This window comes from Chaetodon trifascialis, chromosome 3 (assembly GCF_039877785.1).
Source record: "Chaetodon trifascialis isolate fChaTrf1 chromosome 3, fChaTrf1.hap1, whole genome shotgun sequence".
NCBI classification, from domain to species: domain Eukaryota; kingdom Metazoa; phylum Chordata; class Actinopteri; order Chaetodontiformes; family Chaetodontidae; genus Chaetodon; species Chaetodon trifascialis.
Window position 1 is genome coordinate 14,166,974 of NC_092058.1, and position 16,698 is coordinate 14,183,671.

General features: G+C 43.4%; 1 protein-coding gene across 2 annotated transcripts in view; it reads left to right on the forward strand.

The window, feature by feature from the left end:
• The window catches only part of ca16b (carbonic anhydrase XVI b), a 98,805-nt gene that overhangs the window by 78,803 nt on the left and 3,304 nt on the right, over nt 1-16,698 (forward strand). For both annotated transcript variants that reach the window (XM_070958747.1, XM_070958748.1), the window contains exons 9-25: nt 130-314; nt 3,121-3,229; nt 3,323-3,372; nt 3,475-4,213; nt 5,171-5,309; nt 7,863-7,954; nt 9,860-9,951; nt 11,741-11,837; nt 11,953-12,035; nt 12,422-12,556; nt 12,643-12,777; nt 13,336-13,508; nt 13,651-13,786; nt 14,872-15,018; nt 15,481-15,574; nt 16,147-16,223; nt 16,402-16,530. In XM_070958747.1, coding sequence (XP_070814848.1) covers nt 130-314; nt 3,121-3,229; nt 3,323-3,372; nt 3,475-4,213; nt 5,171-5,309; nt 7,863-7,954; nt 9,860-9,951; nt 11,741-11,837; nt 11,953-12,035; nt 12,422-12,556; nt 12,643-12,777; nt 13,336-13,508; nt 13,651-13,786; nt 14,872-15,018; nt 15,481-15,574; nt 16,147-16,223; nt 16,402-16,530 — 2,612 coding nt within the window. The remainder of the gene's footprint in view (nt 1-129; nt 315-3,120; nt 3,230-3,322; nt 3,373-3,474; nt 4,214-5,170; nt 5,310-7,862; nt 7,955-9,859; nt 9,952-11,740; nt 11,838-11,952; nt 12,036-12,421; nt 12,557-12,642; nt 12,778-13,335; nt 13,509-13,650; nt 13,787-14,871; nt 15,019-15,480; nt 15,575-16,146; nt 16,224-16,401; nt 16,531-16,698) is intronic.

The window sequence follows — 16,698 nt, forward strand, 5'->3', positions numbered from 1 at the left end:
CATTTGATTGCATTCTGTTTTTATTTGTTTCCACAGTGCCCCAGCTTTTTTGGAATCGAGGTCGCAGCAGTCGTCTTTCTTTCCATGCTGCTCCTTTGTCTTACCCAGCTCTTCTTTCTGGTCTTTCAGTGTGTAGTAGTGCCCCAGTGAGCATGAAGATCCAGCCACTGAACCAGACAGCGTTGATGGTGAGCTGGGAACGCCCCCTGACCGTCTACCACCCGCCCATCACCAGTTACATGGTGTCCTACAGCTGGGTGAAACGTGACGTGGCTGACGAAAAGACCTTCACCAAGACTGGGGACCAGAGCATGGTGAGTACTATCATCAGCTGACACTAACAGCAGCTCACACCAGGCCAGAGCAGTTCACGTTTCTTTTCTTTTTTCTTCTTTTCTAAATGCCTTTTTCAACATGAATGTGGGTTAAACAGTTTGCAGAGCCTCCGTATCTGGCAGGATCAGTGACAGTGTATGGAGGAGGTGACAGGCTGTGATGAACTGTGCGTATGGTTGCTGGTTGATATGAGGACCCAGACACTCCCCTGTCACTCACCTGTCTAAGAATAGACACACAGGACTGTCACACACACTGACGAGTCTAACTGATACATACATAATGTGTTGACAAGTGCACCTGTGGTTTTTTCTGTTTTCTTTTCTTTTAGTCAGTAAATTATAGGCTCAACGAGACAGCAGACAATAATTTATAGCAAAAAAAAAAAAGCCATTCAGAAAAAAGCAATATAGTACAAATGACATGATTTTTTTTTTATTTGAACAATTTAAAAAACTAACCAAAAAAAACCCCAGCCTGTTTTCAGGCAGTGAGGCAGCTCTTTGAACACAAACTGTCTGCTTTTAGTAACCAGTGCAGGCAACTGTGCAAGTGTAGTCCTTTAGATCTCAGTGAAGTTTTTGACACCAGTGATCATACAACTCTGCCCGTGCGCCTAAAGCATTGAGTTACCACTTCAGTTTCACTGTGTCTCTCAAACAGAGCATTCACTGTCTCCACAGAAATATATCCTCCCCCTGCAGGAGGTTACACCCACAGGCCTGTTCTTTTTCACACTATATATTCTTCTCCCTGGTCACATACCCTTCCGTTTGTGGGAATCCAACACCCAGCTGTGCATCTCTTTAAAGCCCACCAACCCCCAGCTGTCTTGACAGTCTGCATGACTGCCTCTTTAGATATAAACAGTTCAGGGGCAAAACACACACCCAACAGTTCAGAGACCTGGGATCAGGTCCCTGGTGGCAGCGGCACCTCCAGCTCGGTCATGCGTTCCAGTAAGCACAGTTGTCATTGTCATGGGTGGGAAGCTGGTGAGGGATCATGCAAGTTCCTTCATGAGCTACTTCTACTTGTTTAATGGAGCAGCTGCACAGAGGGGATGGGATCTAAAGGGAATGGTGTAAACCTTTACACATATTGCATCCTCCCTTCCCTCTAATGCTTAGAGGCCAGCTAATGCATTAGCTAATGGCCCCCAGTAATGTGTTTCTTCTTCACTGGAATGTTTAACCTTCACTGTGCAGACTAATGTATGTGCAGAGTTTGAGACTAAAAGTCTGTTTTCACATTGTTCTTATTCACAATCCGCAAGATGATTTTGCGACATCGTAGCTAGTTTAGAAGCAATTCACGGTCCACAATGCAACTTGGTGTGATGTGAGAACTTGAAGCCTCCACCGCACGAACGCTGTGCCTTTCAGCGAATGAGCATGTGAAGCTATTAAACTTCTGAAATGAACAATATTTGAGCATAGATTGAATTTTAACTCCTTTTTTTTGCAGGTAATTGAATTATTTTGGAGGAAAAAACATATCAGACACAAATTATTATTCCATGCGGTCTTATCTTTGTGTATTAAAAAAAGCCTGGAGGGGATCTTCAACTTACAAACTAGTTACTGAAGGTTGCAGACTAGATAAGCAGGTTGAAATGAATATGCAATCAGGCTTCTCGCAGTCAAGCACTGCCTCACAAATAAAACTATCTTCAGCTAAATATGAAAAAACGGTCATTTCGTCTCCTGTAGATTATTCATGGATTGGATTATTGCAGCTCGTTTAGCTCCATGTCTCACTCGCAGTGTGTTCACAAACACCTCTGTCTGATGATAAATATAGAAAGCATTTCGCCGCAATTTCAGTCTCCCCACGCTGCTTACCTGCTACTTTCAGCATCCCCCCGCGCCTTAACTGACCTTTTAACTTCCTATCAGCCGCACCACTCCCCGAGGTCATCTGGCAGAGCCGTCATGTCTCTACATCCTAGTCTTCCTTTTATAAGTTCTTTGCTCTTGAAACAAGACTCAAGAAGGTAGAGCATTTTCTGTTATCCCCATACTGTTGTATGACTTGCTTAAGAGGCGTCCAATATGTTGGAAGATGATTTCATAAACCCTGGATTTGACCAGGTGTTGATTTATGGGGTTGCGTGAGGCCACTTGCTGTCTTTAACAATAATTCAATCGACTGTTTTTCAAAGAATACATTAATATGAATTATTTCTTTTGTTGTTTTTGCATAATATCTTTATGATCTGTGAAAAGCTTTGTACAGTTGTGTTGTCTTCATACATTTAATTCAAGTGGCTGACTGAAAGAACACCGAACGTGTCCACAAGCTGCTCTGTGTAGTTACACTCCATTACTGGAGTCCATCAGTCACTTTGCTGACAGTATTCTCTTCACCTCTCTCTCTGCTGTCAGTCTTTTTTATTTTGCCCACTTCATTTCCATTTCAATTTTCAGTTTCTATTTCTGAATACCTTTTTATCTGAATTATTTTAGAGAAAGACTAGCTCTTCAATACCAGAGGCAATCACCCATCAAGTGTGAGGGCCATTTTAATATAAGTTAAGACATTTGCAAACTGCACAACACAATTAAATTACACAGGAATGGAGGTTTTTAAACTACATTGAACCTGTGGGTCATAGACTGTTGACAGAACGGTGGCTTAGGGTAGTCTATTTTCATTTTAGGCAGTATGAATGAGCAGGATCTGCAGATTTAAATGTATTTTCATCCACACATTCGGACATTATGTGCAGTGTGTTTGCAGGTGGTCTTAAGCTTGTTCGTGTATGCATCTGTTCTCTTGCAGAAAGCAGTCATCACCAATGTGTCCCCTGATGTCCTGTACCTGTTCAGAGTGCAGGCGGTATGTCAGCATGACCTGCGCAGTGATTTCAGTCAAACGCTGCTGTTCAGAGGTACCTGGTCAGAACCCTCCAGAATCATTTTCCATGTCAGACACATGAAATGGATTTTTTCACTGAATGCACTCGTGCAATTTTGTTTTTCAGCAAATACAACAAGAATATTTGAAGGGTCTCGTATTGTGAAGACTGGGATGGTGAGTTGACCAGAAGATGGCGCTGCAATTTTCTTTCTGTATGTGAGTTACGTTCACGCGGTTCTGTTGGACAATGGCTTTGTCTCTGTCTGTCTCCCTCAGCCCACGATTTCTCCAGCGTCCTCAGCAGACATGGCTCCCATCAGCTCTGGTTCCTCCACTTGGACATCCTCTGGCATCCACTTCTCCATTGTCTCCATGGCAACAGGGATGGGCCCCTCGTCGAGTGGCAGCCAGGCCACAGTGGCATCAGTGGTGACGAGCACCTTGTTGGCAGGCCTAGGCGTAGGTGGCGGGGTTATCTCTTCTTTGCCAAGTTCTGTTGGGCCCACACAGGCTCCCCAAACCACGCAGAACCCCACCCGCGCATCCGTCCCACCTACAAAGTCCAGCACTGAGAAGGCAGCGGCGGGCCCTGACGCAGACACCTCGTCTGACAATAAACAGGCTGCAGGTAAAGCCGAGGAGGAAGAGGAGGAGGGGGAGGGAGAAGGAGAGCAGGAGGAGGAAGAGAATGTGAAAAAGACAAAGAACAAGACTGCACCTGATAATGAGGAAAAGCAAGGGAACAGCACCGTGGCCAAAGAGCCTTTAATCCCCACCCCCACATCCACAGCCAAAGAGAAAGGAGAAGGGAAGCCGACGGTCAAAGGCACCACAGTACCTGGGAGCACTGGCAACGACCAGGTGGTCGATGTAGAGCAGAACCCCACAGACGTGAACGCAGTCTCCACTCAGGAGCCGCGTAATGACAGTGCAGAGATGCAGATTCCCCAGAGCTCCACGCTGTCTCCAAAGATCAGTGACGGGAAGAGTCTCTGGCCTTTCTCCGTGCACACTGGTGAGCAGATCTCTCTCCCACACAGATATGACACAATATTGTTTTTTTTGCCTTCCTGTTTAAACATCCTTCCCAAACAGAGTCATCCCATTTGAATTCTCAGAAAGGTTTGTTCTCCTGCCGTCAGCTATCATCCAAGACCAGGCTTCTCTCCAAAGCAGGATTCTGTCAACACTACCAACAGTTATGGCGGCCAGTTTAGCGTAACAAATAACTTGTTTTAAGACAGTAACTACACTGGTTACCATCTCAGACAAAGATAAATCTCCAGGCTTTTATGTCACCACACAGAGGCCTGAAGGCAGAAGTGAGCCGTCTGCCATAGGGGTTCTGCCTCGAGGAATTCCTCTGAGTTTGCTTCACAAGAGTGATTTTGAACATTTTTTTTGCCAGATTTTTTACCATTTTCTATTGCCATTAGGTTTTAACTTGATCAGTCTCAGTTTATATGTGTTTCATGGAAAGGTAAATGTATGTGTTTAATTGTGATAGGCCCATAGATTTACTATATTTATTAAACTAGATGTTGAGCTTAGACCAGGCTCAGGATGGACCAGTGTGGGTTTTAATCTGTCATGGATAGAACGGTCACATGTGTTTATGAGCATGACAGAGTAAATGTGGAGAAAGGTGCAGCATAAGAAATATAACGGTGTGGGTTAAAGCCCCTATGTGGAGAATTAGAGTATTTCTGACTTTGGCGACTCCCAGTGGTTGCATCAGAAGCGATGGTTTGGCAGACAGCACTGCATACTAACAAGGCTGTGTAAGTCTGCAGAAACAGAATAAAGGGCTACAAGCAACACATAGACAGCACAGATTTTTACCAGAATTGGCTGATTTTTATCATAATATTGCAGAAATCCTACACATCTGCACTTTAGAGATAACAGATGTGTTGGTTTAAGTTGATCGAATATTTTGGGAATGTGCTTATGTGGTCGTATCTTGTTCCAGATAGGACCGTGTTGTCCAACGTGACCCGGACCCCACACGGGGGGATGGCCAAGATGGTGTGGATCGTCCCTTTGGTGGTGGTGTCGGCTCTCACTCTGCTCTGCCTCATAATGCTGCTGATTGTGATGGTCTACTGGAGGTGAGTTCAGCACACTGAACCTCACTGCGGATATTTTACTGCTAATGCCTCATCTTGTTCAGGGTTTCACTGATACCACCCCTCACCCACACTGACCCCATCCATACAGTTTTTCCCTCTCTCCTCTCTCTATTTATTTTAAGCACACATGTGCATGTGTGTGCGTGTCACTCTTAAACAGCCTGGTGGTGAGACTGGCCTGCACGCCGTACATCAGGCCCATCACCCACCTGGGTGAGGGTCAGGAGACCTGAAGGCCCTGCTGTGCCAGCAGGGGTCCCAGCTGTGTCTTCATCTGCTGGGCTAATTTCCAGCCATGCTTTTGGGGCCCCAGTAATTACACAGGCCAGGCCACTAGCACATGTGGGATGGTTAATGAGTTACAAATAGCACTATGGACCATTTCCTCAGCTGGTCCCGTGCATGCTTACTGCCTGCTTCTACTTGGGTAGCATTTTGTTTATTCAAATGAGATATTTTTTTGGTAATATTGTTAAATGTAATGTGTTAAATGCATTTTATTAATTATTTTTCCTAGGATGTCTTTTAAGTGTAAGATCACTGCATTTTATGGGGCCAACAATACCTTACTGTGACAGCCTGTGGTGTCAGATAATTTACTGTTACTGCGTAACAGTATGAAAAACAGCCTGGTTATCAGCCAAAGGTGTTCAGAAAACAGATAGCTGAAAGCAAGATGACTGCAGCGGATTCAGTTGGTGGATGGATTGCTGAGAGTTGAGGTATTTGAGTAGAAGAGCAGGGGCAGCTTTGAGATTAGAAATGGCCATCACAGCTGTTGTTGTGACAACTCTGACAGTTCACAGACAATGGCTGCTTCCCCTGGGGAAAGGACCATGATGGAAGATGAAATCAACCCATTCACGCTCTCTTTACTCTTCCTGCTCTACGTACTCTCTCTTGGTGACAGTGCAGCTATTAAAGCCAGTGAGTGTCTCTGCTCACAGATGTTTTGGTCATTAACAACTTAATATGGCAATCCATTGAATTGATTGTGTTTATTTAGGGATATGTGATCAGTGGACCATCTTTTGAAGTCTTGTCTTATTTTAATCTTGGCCATTTTTGCTTTTATTCAGAGGTTGAGTCAGTCTATGGTGGAATTAATTGCTGGTGTTACAGTACACATATGGAAGCTTCGGAGGCTCGAGGTGTTTGTTTAAAACTCACAGATGTTCAACTGAGAAGAAAATCTCATTTCGCGTGAGCGACTCAGTGCTGCTGATGCTGGTGTTAAATAGGATGCCTCTTTTTTTTGTAAACAACAACTGACATCCATTCAGAAAGCCTGTTTCATCCCAGTTTCTGTTCCCCCAAAGCAAACTATTTTTCTGAGACCACGGGAGAGAATCAAGGAGGAGGTGTCAACTATGCCGGTTAGTTAGCCGCACCACATCTGCACCCACGGGGAGCCATTAGATTGGGAGGCTGTGACGCAAGCCAGGGGGGAGTTCTCCTCCCTTTTTGCCTTTCACCCTCCTCTCTCTCTCTCTCTCTCTCTCTCTCTCTCTCTCTCTCTCTCTCTCTCTCATATGTGTCTTTTAAATGCAGTGAAGCCTTTTTTATGTTTGCTCTATCTCTGTTAAAGAATGACAAGCATCTGTTCCCTCCTCTGCATCAAGTACAGGTAGGATTAAACCTGGGAAATGCTGGCGCTGGGGTGAAACATGGGTCTTTTATATGCATTCATTAGTATACACATTGTGTGTCTGTGACGAGGGGGTGGTAGCTGGAGAGGATGTGCAAGGTGTTCAGGACCTTAAAGATTCCTCACTTACAGACAGTCTGTTTTTTAGCAGCTTTCTAAAAGGTAAGGAATTAGATTTTTTTAATTTATTCTATTTAAAAGACGTAGTAAGAATTGTACTAATTGCAGGGAAAGATATGTGGAATATTTTGGCCTAAAACAATTGTGCAATTCAGCTTTTGGATTGTGAACTGTGTATAATTTGAAAGGGATTGTCCAAGAAGGGGAGTGGAAAAATGTTTGGCTTTTGAAACAGCAGGAATTGCCAATGGAGAAGTCAGGAACGTCAAAAGTATCATCTCTTCGCAGCTTTGTCAGTACAAGTTTTCATATAAACGTCTGCTTTGAGCCGCAGCCGCTGGCTGCAATCACACATTTTCTCCAGGAAGTGCGCCTTTTAAGTTGATTTTGTTGTCCTCAAAGCAGACCGGGACCTCTTGAAAGCAGTGTGTGTTGCCCTGAAGAGAGAATATGTGTTTGGATTAGTTGTGTTCAGTTGGAGCAAAGAGCTAAATTTGGCTGTGCGCTGTGTGTCACTGTGAGTTGTTTACCTGTTCCCTGTAGTCAGCTCAGACTGTGTTTCCAGGAGCCGCACGCTCTGTATGCGATCAGCTGTGTCTCAACTACTCTGGGGTTTTCATTAGCAGTGTTCTGTCATTACCTTGTCATTTTATGCAACTTTTAGATACTGATGTTGACAGACCGGATCTGAGAACAATGGGATAACGACTCCGTAATAGACTTTACTGCGGCATCTCACTGTACTTCTGTGTGTGTCCCTGTAGGAGATTTTTCCAGACAGCTCACTTCTATGTGGAGGAGAGCAGCTCTCCACGAGTGGTGGCCAATGAGAATATACCAGTCATCCCCATACCAGGTAAGCCATATTTCTTTCCTTGTGATGTGCGAGTATACTAAGCATTCACTGTTTGTTCCAGTTTGCTAGATCACTCACTCCCAACCAAGTACTGTGCCAAATGATAACTTGTGCACCTCAGTAGGTATTCTGCAGTTGTTCTGACGTACATGAAAAGATTGTGGAGTAGCTCAAGAAACAGCACTTTGTATTAAAAAAATATACTTCTATCCTCATATTAAGTCAACTATAACACTATAACACAGCATTTTCAGTGTGTGAAAACTAGTTAACGAGCAGGCAAAGAGGTTGAAACAGTTGTGGATCACAGTGCATAAAAAGTTAAAATAGTTAGCTCAAAGCAATGAATGAATAAATCACATCAGTAGTGAATTTAATGAAAAAACTTAAAACAGTTATCAAAGAAATGGCTGAATGGTGATGTAGCTAATATTAATGGATAAGCAGCTGAAGTGCTTTGCTGAAAGTAATAGATAAACAGTTGAAGTGGAGTTCATTGGTCAGGACTGTGTCGGGTATAAGGACAAAAAAAAAGACATTTTATACATTAGAAACATGTGGTTTTAAGGCTAAAATGGGGAACCGGAAAATCACTAACGGGACAAAGGAATCTGGACTGACTTGTGATGCTGAGACTGATACTGGTTCGGAACACATCCACAAGCCACCGTTAAGTGTTCTCAAATGGTTTTCTCTCTTACTTTAATGTTTGCTTTTGCGCAGTTTCGGTTGATTTGCATGTGAAACGACTCGGGGAGCGCCTCTGTAGGACTTGTGTGACTGGCTTTTTGTAGCCTTTAATGTCCAAGGCAGCAGAGCAGTGGCAGCTAGTCAATATCAGACTTTACTTTCACAGCCGCCTAAAGCTCGGGGACGTTTCAAGGCTGTGATATCATAGTTAAAGAGCACAGGGGATACCAGTATCGACTCCACATTCATTAGGTTTTTATTGCTTGTCTTTTTCTTTCTTTTATCCCGTTCTTCCTCCTACTTTCTGTCTGTCTTTTCTTTTTCTTTTACTCTCTTAGAAACTTCCTCACAGCCCATATATCCTGAATGACTGAACATCTACTTGATTTAAGTTAAAAATGTTCAAGGAAATGAAATTCATAAAACAGTGACTTTATGGGCTCTGAATTTGCATTATTTTTCTCCACAAAAAGATAACACTTTTTTTTGAATGAGATGGTGTGAACATACTCTGTACACCGTCACATCCTGTCAAGAAGAATTGGACCTAATCAGTTTGACTTCATTTCAATTTCTAGCTCCTAAAGCTACATTTCATTCAGAACCACTATGATGAACTTATTAGACTGATAAGCCTCCAATACAGGGGAGGAAAGACATTTTGATAAATGAACATATTACCAGACCAGAATTCACCTTTACGCTGTAATCACTGAGGCAAGTAAGAGCCCTAAAGGCCCCAGCTGCATGGGCGCATAAGTTAAGACATTGGCCAGTATCAGCAGCAATGACAGCTGGGTCCCCTGCACTATTGTCCCACTGTGATGGTGACCAGCCTTATCTAAGATCCCTCATGTGTGATTTGGAGTCATTTTGGCTCAGATGAGACAGATGCTCCCCCCCATAAATGCTCAAAATACCAAATCTAGACATTTGTGATAGAGGTTAGTCTGTCGAAACAGTCCAGAATTGGCTTTTATTTTCTAATCTTTTCTGTTTTTTTTCCCCCCTTTCTTCATTAAGAAATAGACTCAGTGACTGATTTGATGTCAGAAAACTATTCATGACATTTGAATAATACACTTGTGTATTGCAAACACACTCACACGTGTACGCACATTCTCACGGGGGCCAGAGACAGACCCTGATATCGAACTGTGAACCACACACACATCAGTGGACGCTTTTGCTAATTGCTCTGTGTTTCTCCTGCAGATGACATGGAGGCCATCCCTGTTAAGCACTTTGTTAAACACATCATGGAGCTCTACAAGAACAACCTGCAAGGTTTCTCCGAGGAGTTCGAGGTGCACTTTCTACTCCACTTAATGATGATTCATTTTGAATAAATGGTGCTCTTAGAGTGAAGTCAGATAAGTCGTTGCTCGGACAGCTTTGGTGACAGTCGTGTTGCATCGTCAGCACTGCATGGACCCACATGTGGAAATGAAACCAGGTGACAGACAGCAGGTTCTGCAGCACTTTGCTGGAGCTTATATATTCATTTAGGTTGAGCTCATAAAGAAATAATTGATAATGAGCGCTGTCATGAATAGTGATGAAGAGGTAGAAATGGGACTTTTTCACAATCAAAACATTTATTAGTAGTGTAGCTGTTGAATGATCTAAAATTACTGTCTACAATCAAAAAATACCATCACATAAAATCCGGTTCTGTTCTGCTCTGCTGTCACACCGCAAACCTCGCCACAGTCTGCCTGGAGGCAAACCCAGACTCTGCTTTTTAATAATAAAATAATGTAATAACCAGTCAAAGTTACAAAGTGCTTTACACAATTGAAGCTGGATTAAAAAAATTTCTGGACTGAGGCAAAGAAAATCAGACAACTAAAATAATACTGAGATAAAATGGAATAAAATTCCCAAAAATAAGATAAAAAGAAAAATAATGTGTAAAACAGATAAGGCATGCTGGAAATAAAATCTTGTGCTATAATTAATAAAAGGCTTTTTTAAAAGCAAGCTGGCCTCAGATTCTCGGGCAAGGAGTTCCAGAGCTTAGGGGCAAAAGCCCGGTCACCTTTAGTTTTGAGCCAGGACTTAGGACCAGCCAGCAGGGCCTTGCCTGCACATCTGAAGCTGCCATCTGCCTCACAGGGGAACAGCAGTTCAGCAGTGTAGCTGAGATTGAAGTGATTAAAGTGATTTACATGTGATCAGTAACCAGTGAAGAGAGACTAAAAGCAGTGCTGGTCTGGTTGTTTGGTCCGCATCAGGTGCTAATTACAGCTTTCACACCAGCCTACAGAAGGAAACTATAATAAATCTACAGGAGTTTGTTTAAACTGAACTAAACAAGTTCAGTGTGAAAGCACTCCGTGACTGCAGAATCCATGAGAGCGCACTCCTCTGGAGCTTAGTGAGTGCTGATAGCCTTTTCAGTTCATACTGCGCACATGTCTGTCAGTGGGCCTGGGTCAGAACAGTGCTCCGAGATTATTTTCTGCTCCTTGTATTTGTGTGCAGGGTTGCTAATTTTGAGCAGATGGTTGAGAGAAAGACGGAGGGAAAGATCAAGAGAGACGGAGGTTAATTAGAGAAGGTCTGTCTGCTGGTTTGCTGGATGGGAACACATTCTCTGTGTAACCAGGTTAAGAAATGAGGCAAAAGCTTCACCCCTGGAGGATTCCTTCTAATTGGGGTCATTCCGTGTGAAGCTAGTGTGCATAATGTTCAAATGCGGCGCAAAGAAGCTACGTTGGAAATGATTGTTGTATTGTAGGCAGTGGGTAGGTGCAGTGTGGCGTAGTGAAGAAGAAGAAGAAGAAAGCTTTTCCTTCTGGAGGCCTGAGTTTGAGCCCTAGTGGCAGAGAGCATCTGCTCTGCAGAAGTGTCCTTGACTGAGATGCTGAGTCCATGCTCAATTTTCCGCTTTGCAGTCTGTCCTGAGCTCCTTATGGAGGGGGCAAGTTTGGAAAAGAAACCCCTTCAAAGAAAAATAGTATCATAAAAATGAAATCTACAAAGGCAGTCACAGTTTAGGTAAATATAACTTCCTCTGAGGGAGGTAATTCTATTTCATCTTCTCTCCTCGTCGAACAACAATCCATCCGTCTGTTTTTTCTCTCTCTCCAGGAGGTCCAGCGCTCCACGGCAGACCTGAAAATCACAGCAGAACATTCAAATCATCCCGACAACAAGCACAAGAACAGATACATCAACATCGTGGCCTGTGAGTCATCTATAAAATGTGATTATGATGTCGACCGCTGCGGAATGCAATAATGTTTTTCTAACGTGTTTTCATCCTGTTAGTAATTGACACAAACATGTCAATGCCTTCCTAGATGACCACAGCAGGGTGAAATTGCGAGCTCTGGCGGGGAAAGATGCCAAACACTCGGATTACATCAATGCCAACTATGTTGATGTGAGTTTAACGGACCACTTGATGTATTTGTTATTTATTTATTATTTTTTTGGTCATGCAGGTCCAGTCTTGTTCTTCTTTGTGTTTGAAAGGCTGTGAAGGTCACCTGTGTGGCCCTGTGTCGAAAGAAACAATGGAATTATTCATAGAGCTAAAAGCCGTGCGGACTTCTGACAGGGCAAAAAAACTTGGATATTTGTTTGAAAAAATATTGATTCTTGTATAAATATTTACAATTTGATTCAGCTGAAGGAGTGGATTTCATAACCCGCCAATGTCTTGTGTCAGTAAACAAGTCATATCAGCTATATCAGGAGGTTTCTGTAATTTATACAGTATTGGTTGCATCTGAACAGTAATTGTATTCCACCACTCTACTGTTTCAGGGCTACAACCGACCCAGAGCTTATATAGCTGCTCAGGGTCCTCTTAAGTCCACATTCGAGGATTTCTGGAGGATGGTTTGGGAGCAGAACACCGGAATCATCATCATGATCACCAACTTGGTGGAAAAGGGCAGAGTAGGTTCATTTTCAATCATCCACAGTAGTGCAAATATAAATCAAATCCCGATGTGTCTTTCAGTGTGTCTGCTGTGTCCCCTCAGAGGAAATGTGACCAGTACTGGCCGACAGAGAACAGCGAGCAGTATGGGAACATTGTGGTGACGCTGAAAAGCACCAAAGTGCACGCCTGCTACACACTGCGCCGTTTCCTTATAAGGAACACTAAAGTGAAAAAGGTAACGAAGCATCAAATCCTCCTCAAAACTGTTTTCTTTGATTGAGTCTTTTTCAGACGTCTCTCAGTCTCAGACTCTCCAACAAACTGCACAGAAATATCTAAAAATGAAGGAGTCAATAAAACATTACCTGTAAATCACACAGGTCCGGCTCACATGAGAGTGCAGCAGCAGCAGCAGCAGCAGCACCATTAAGAGTCAGAGGCCTTTATTCGCTTTGGGCTCATGGTGTTAGTGCTACCAGTGCTATCTGAGCAGGAGATAAGGCGACAATCCAACTTAAAAAAAAAACAAAAAAACACTCCATCCAAATTCCTTCAGCTCTGCTCACATGCTCTGGTTCACTTAGCCATGGAACAGTTCCATATTTACACTGTGAGAATAAGTCAGAGTGGTGCAGCCAGTTTAAATTAAGTGTTGCATTAAATCTCTACTTATGCAAGTATGAAGCCTGCTCTTAAATCGGCCGATGCACCGCGCCCACAATTATGTCCTGCACGTACGATAAAGTCTGCGTCATGTTCTCACATGGCTCACCTGTCTGCTCTCACGTTCTAGGGTCAGAAGGGGAACCCGAAAGGGAAGCTGAACGAGCGCATCGTGGTGCAGTATCACTACACTCAGTGGCCTGACATGGGCGTGCCAGAATACACCCTCCCTGTGCTCACCTTCATCAACCGCTCGTCAGCGGCTCGCGCTGCAGACATGGGACCCGTCCTGGTGCACTGCAGGTACGGTACTCACCGCTGAGCTCCTGGGCTAAGTGAAGGTTTCTTCTCAGTGTTCTCTTTGCATATTTGCTGATTTGCTTAACGGCTCCCCCTGTGGGCCTGCCATTATGCTCACATTGCTTTGTGCTGTGCTCCTCCTCAGTGCAGGGGTTGGTCGGACAGGAACGTATATCGTCATCGACAGCATGCTGCAACAGATCAAGGACAAAAGCACAGTCAGCGTCCTGGACTTTCTCAAACATATCCGCACACAACGCAACTACCTAGTTCAGACTGAGGTGAGAAACCTGAAATCATCCCTTATGCTCAGACTCCCTCTCGTACATTGAAAGGGCATCTACTTGGAGTACTGGACAAAGTGTTTGACCTGATGTTCTGGGTGTCTTTCTGCAAATCTCTCTCTCTTTTATTAGGATTTTTGTCTCGCTTTCTGTCTCTTAGCCGTTTCTTTTGTGTTCTTTGTGATCAAAATTAAGTAAATAGCTAAGACACTGAAATAAGTCATGAAGTAAAACATCATATCAACACATACAAACGAAATATTTAATCTAATAATTAAACTGTAAAGTAATCCAATGAAACTGAATCCAATAAAAACTTTTCTTATTTTATTACTCTTAGTATTATTTTGAAGTTATTTCATCAGGCTGAATGTCACAGGCAGTGCAGAAAAGTTCTGTACATAAGTACAATTTTGAGCACTTCTATTTTATGCTACTGTATACTTCTGCCCTGCTGCACTCTGAAGGCAGATATTATACATGTTACTCTCCTACATTTAGGTGACAGTTTTAGTTACTAGTAACAGCAAATTCAAATTATTAATAAACTAATAAATGATGAGGTAATTAGCTCCTCAACAGCCTCAACATTCAGGTGTTACATATTAATGCATCCATGGTTATAATCCAGTCATGAAATAAACATGATTCTGAAATGGGCCATTCTGCATAATGACTACTTCCATTTGGTACTTCACGTATATTTTGATTCCAATACTTGATGTATCAGTATTTTTACATGATGCCATCGCGACATCTTCTTCTGAATATGTCTCCCTCCCTTATGATTTTTTCCCAATGAGCATTTTATTTTCTAATGTCGCTTGTCATCAGCCTCTGTCTGTCAGTCAAAGAGAAGCTGGCTGACTGACTGTGATTGACCTTTGCTTCTATTTGAATAAATTAACATCCCATCACATAACTGCCTCTGCCCTCTTCCAAACTGCTGCGTTATTTTACATTGTTTCAGGGTTATGTTTTTCATTTTCTCTGTATTTATTCACAAGATTGTTTTGCTCATAATATCTTCTTTATATATATATATACACACACACACACACACACCCTCTGTCTCCCCTCAGGAGCAGTATGTTTTCATCCACGATGCTCTGATGGAGAGCATCCTGAGCAGAGAGACAGAGGTCCCCGCCTGGCAGCTGCACAGCTATGTCAACAGCATCCTCACGCCCAACTCGACAGGCCGCACACAGCTGGAGAAGCAGTTCAGGGTGAGTAAACCATCCGGGAGCCGGACTGGTCCGGTTGGAGGAGCTGTCAACGCGTGCGCTTTGCACCACCAGCTGGAATCGAGGGGCTGTTTGGATCAGGAGCTTGTTAGCAATGAGCGCTGTGACTTTCCAGATCGAGACGGGAATAGACTGATAGTGTCTCTGATGTTGGCTATAATAATGTCATGTCTGTCACCCCTGCTGCCTCACGCAAAGCTCCATGAATGTTTCATCAAGCTCCTGTTCATCAGGCTCCTGCTCACTGAACATCGGGAGAGAGAAGCTAATTGCTCACACATAATGTCACTTCCTCCTGAGCGTCACATGCTCATTATTAATCTGAAAGTGTTGCTCTTCAGCTTAGGTATTAAACAGCATTATATCTTTTGTTTGTCATGTTTGATTTTGAATTTAAAGTGTCTCCAAGTGGCTAAAGTCTTTGCCTCCTCTCTTACGTACCAGCTTCTGAGTCAGTGCAACACACGCTTTGTGGAGTGCTTCAGTGCCCACAAAGACAGCAACAAGGAGAAGAACCGCAACTCCTCAGTGGTTCCCTGTGAGTATCTTATCTGTTTTACCACAGCACACTCGCAGGGGGGCTGAGGATCTCGGGGAAGCAAGGTCATGTCGGACATGTAAAGCGGCTGCAGTCGGCAGTCGGGGGCATCGAGAGGCCTGTTACAGTGGGTTTACACAGACAGTCATCATGGTGGCTGGAGTCAGACAGCAGCACAGTGTTTCAATTTGAAGGCTAAAATTACATTTGTGCACTATTAAGCAGCATTTTCTGTATGTGAAATCTGCTCTGTGTTGGTCCTTTTTGAAACAGAAGAAAATAAGAGTGAGACTCGCAGCATTTCCTAAAGCAGCGTTCTCCATTTTCCTGTTTTTCAGTCACTACATTATTAAAGACAATTCATATTCCAAAATTAGAATCTATTTCCATAATCCTATAAGTTAATCTTTCTATGCGTTCTCGGCTCCCTGACGGGGGGAGAAGGAGGTCCATGTTGCTATAGCAACAAGGAGGCCTGGTAATGAATGCGTGCATTATCAGCCAGTGTGATATTATTGAGGCCCGGGTTTGAGATTTAATGTGTTTTTTTCCCTCTCTCTGCCTCTCCACAGCGGAGCGAGCAAGGGTCGGACTCACCACTCTGCCTGGAATGAAAGGAACAGATTACATTAACGCATCCTACATAATGGTACAGTGTGATAGTCTGGCTCGCTGTGTAATTTGAAGAACTTTATTGACAGCTCTGACAGTGCGTGGTGACAGTTTCCTCGGAAATGATCAGTAGTCTGTCAGCTTTCATAATCATCCATCAGCGTGAGTGGTGTGAGCTTTAGCGAGGCTAACGGCCCCACCTTTTGTCACCTCAGGGTTACTTCAGGAGTAATGAGTTCATCATTACCCAGCATCCTTTACCCCACACCACCACAGACTTCTGGAGAATGATTTGGGACCATAACGCTCAAATTATCGTCATGTTGCCTGACAACCAGGGCCTGGTGAGTAACCCTGAAACTGAAAAAAACGTTTGTTTTCTCATCATTTTTTTTCTCTGTTATTTGTCCTCTAGAGTAGAAATGTTTAATATAAGGAAAATATGTCTTCCAGTTGACATACTGGCAGAAAGCATAAGGCACATAATGATCAAAACAAAAAACTAGTGACGG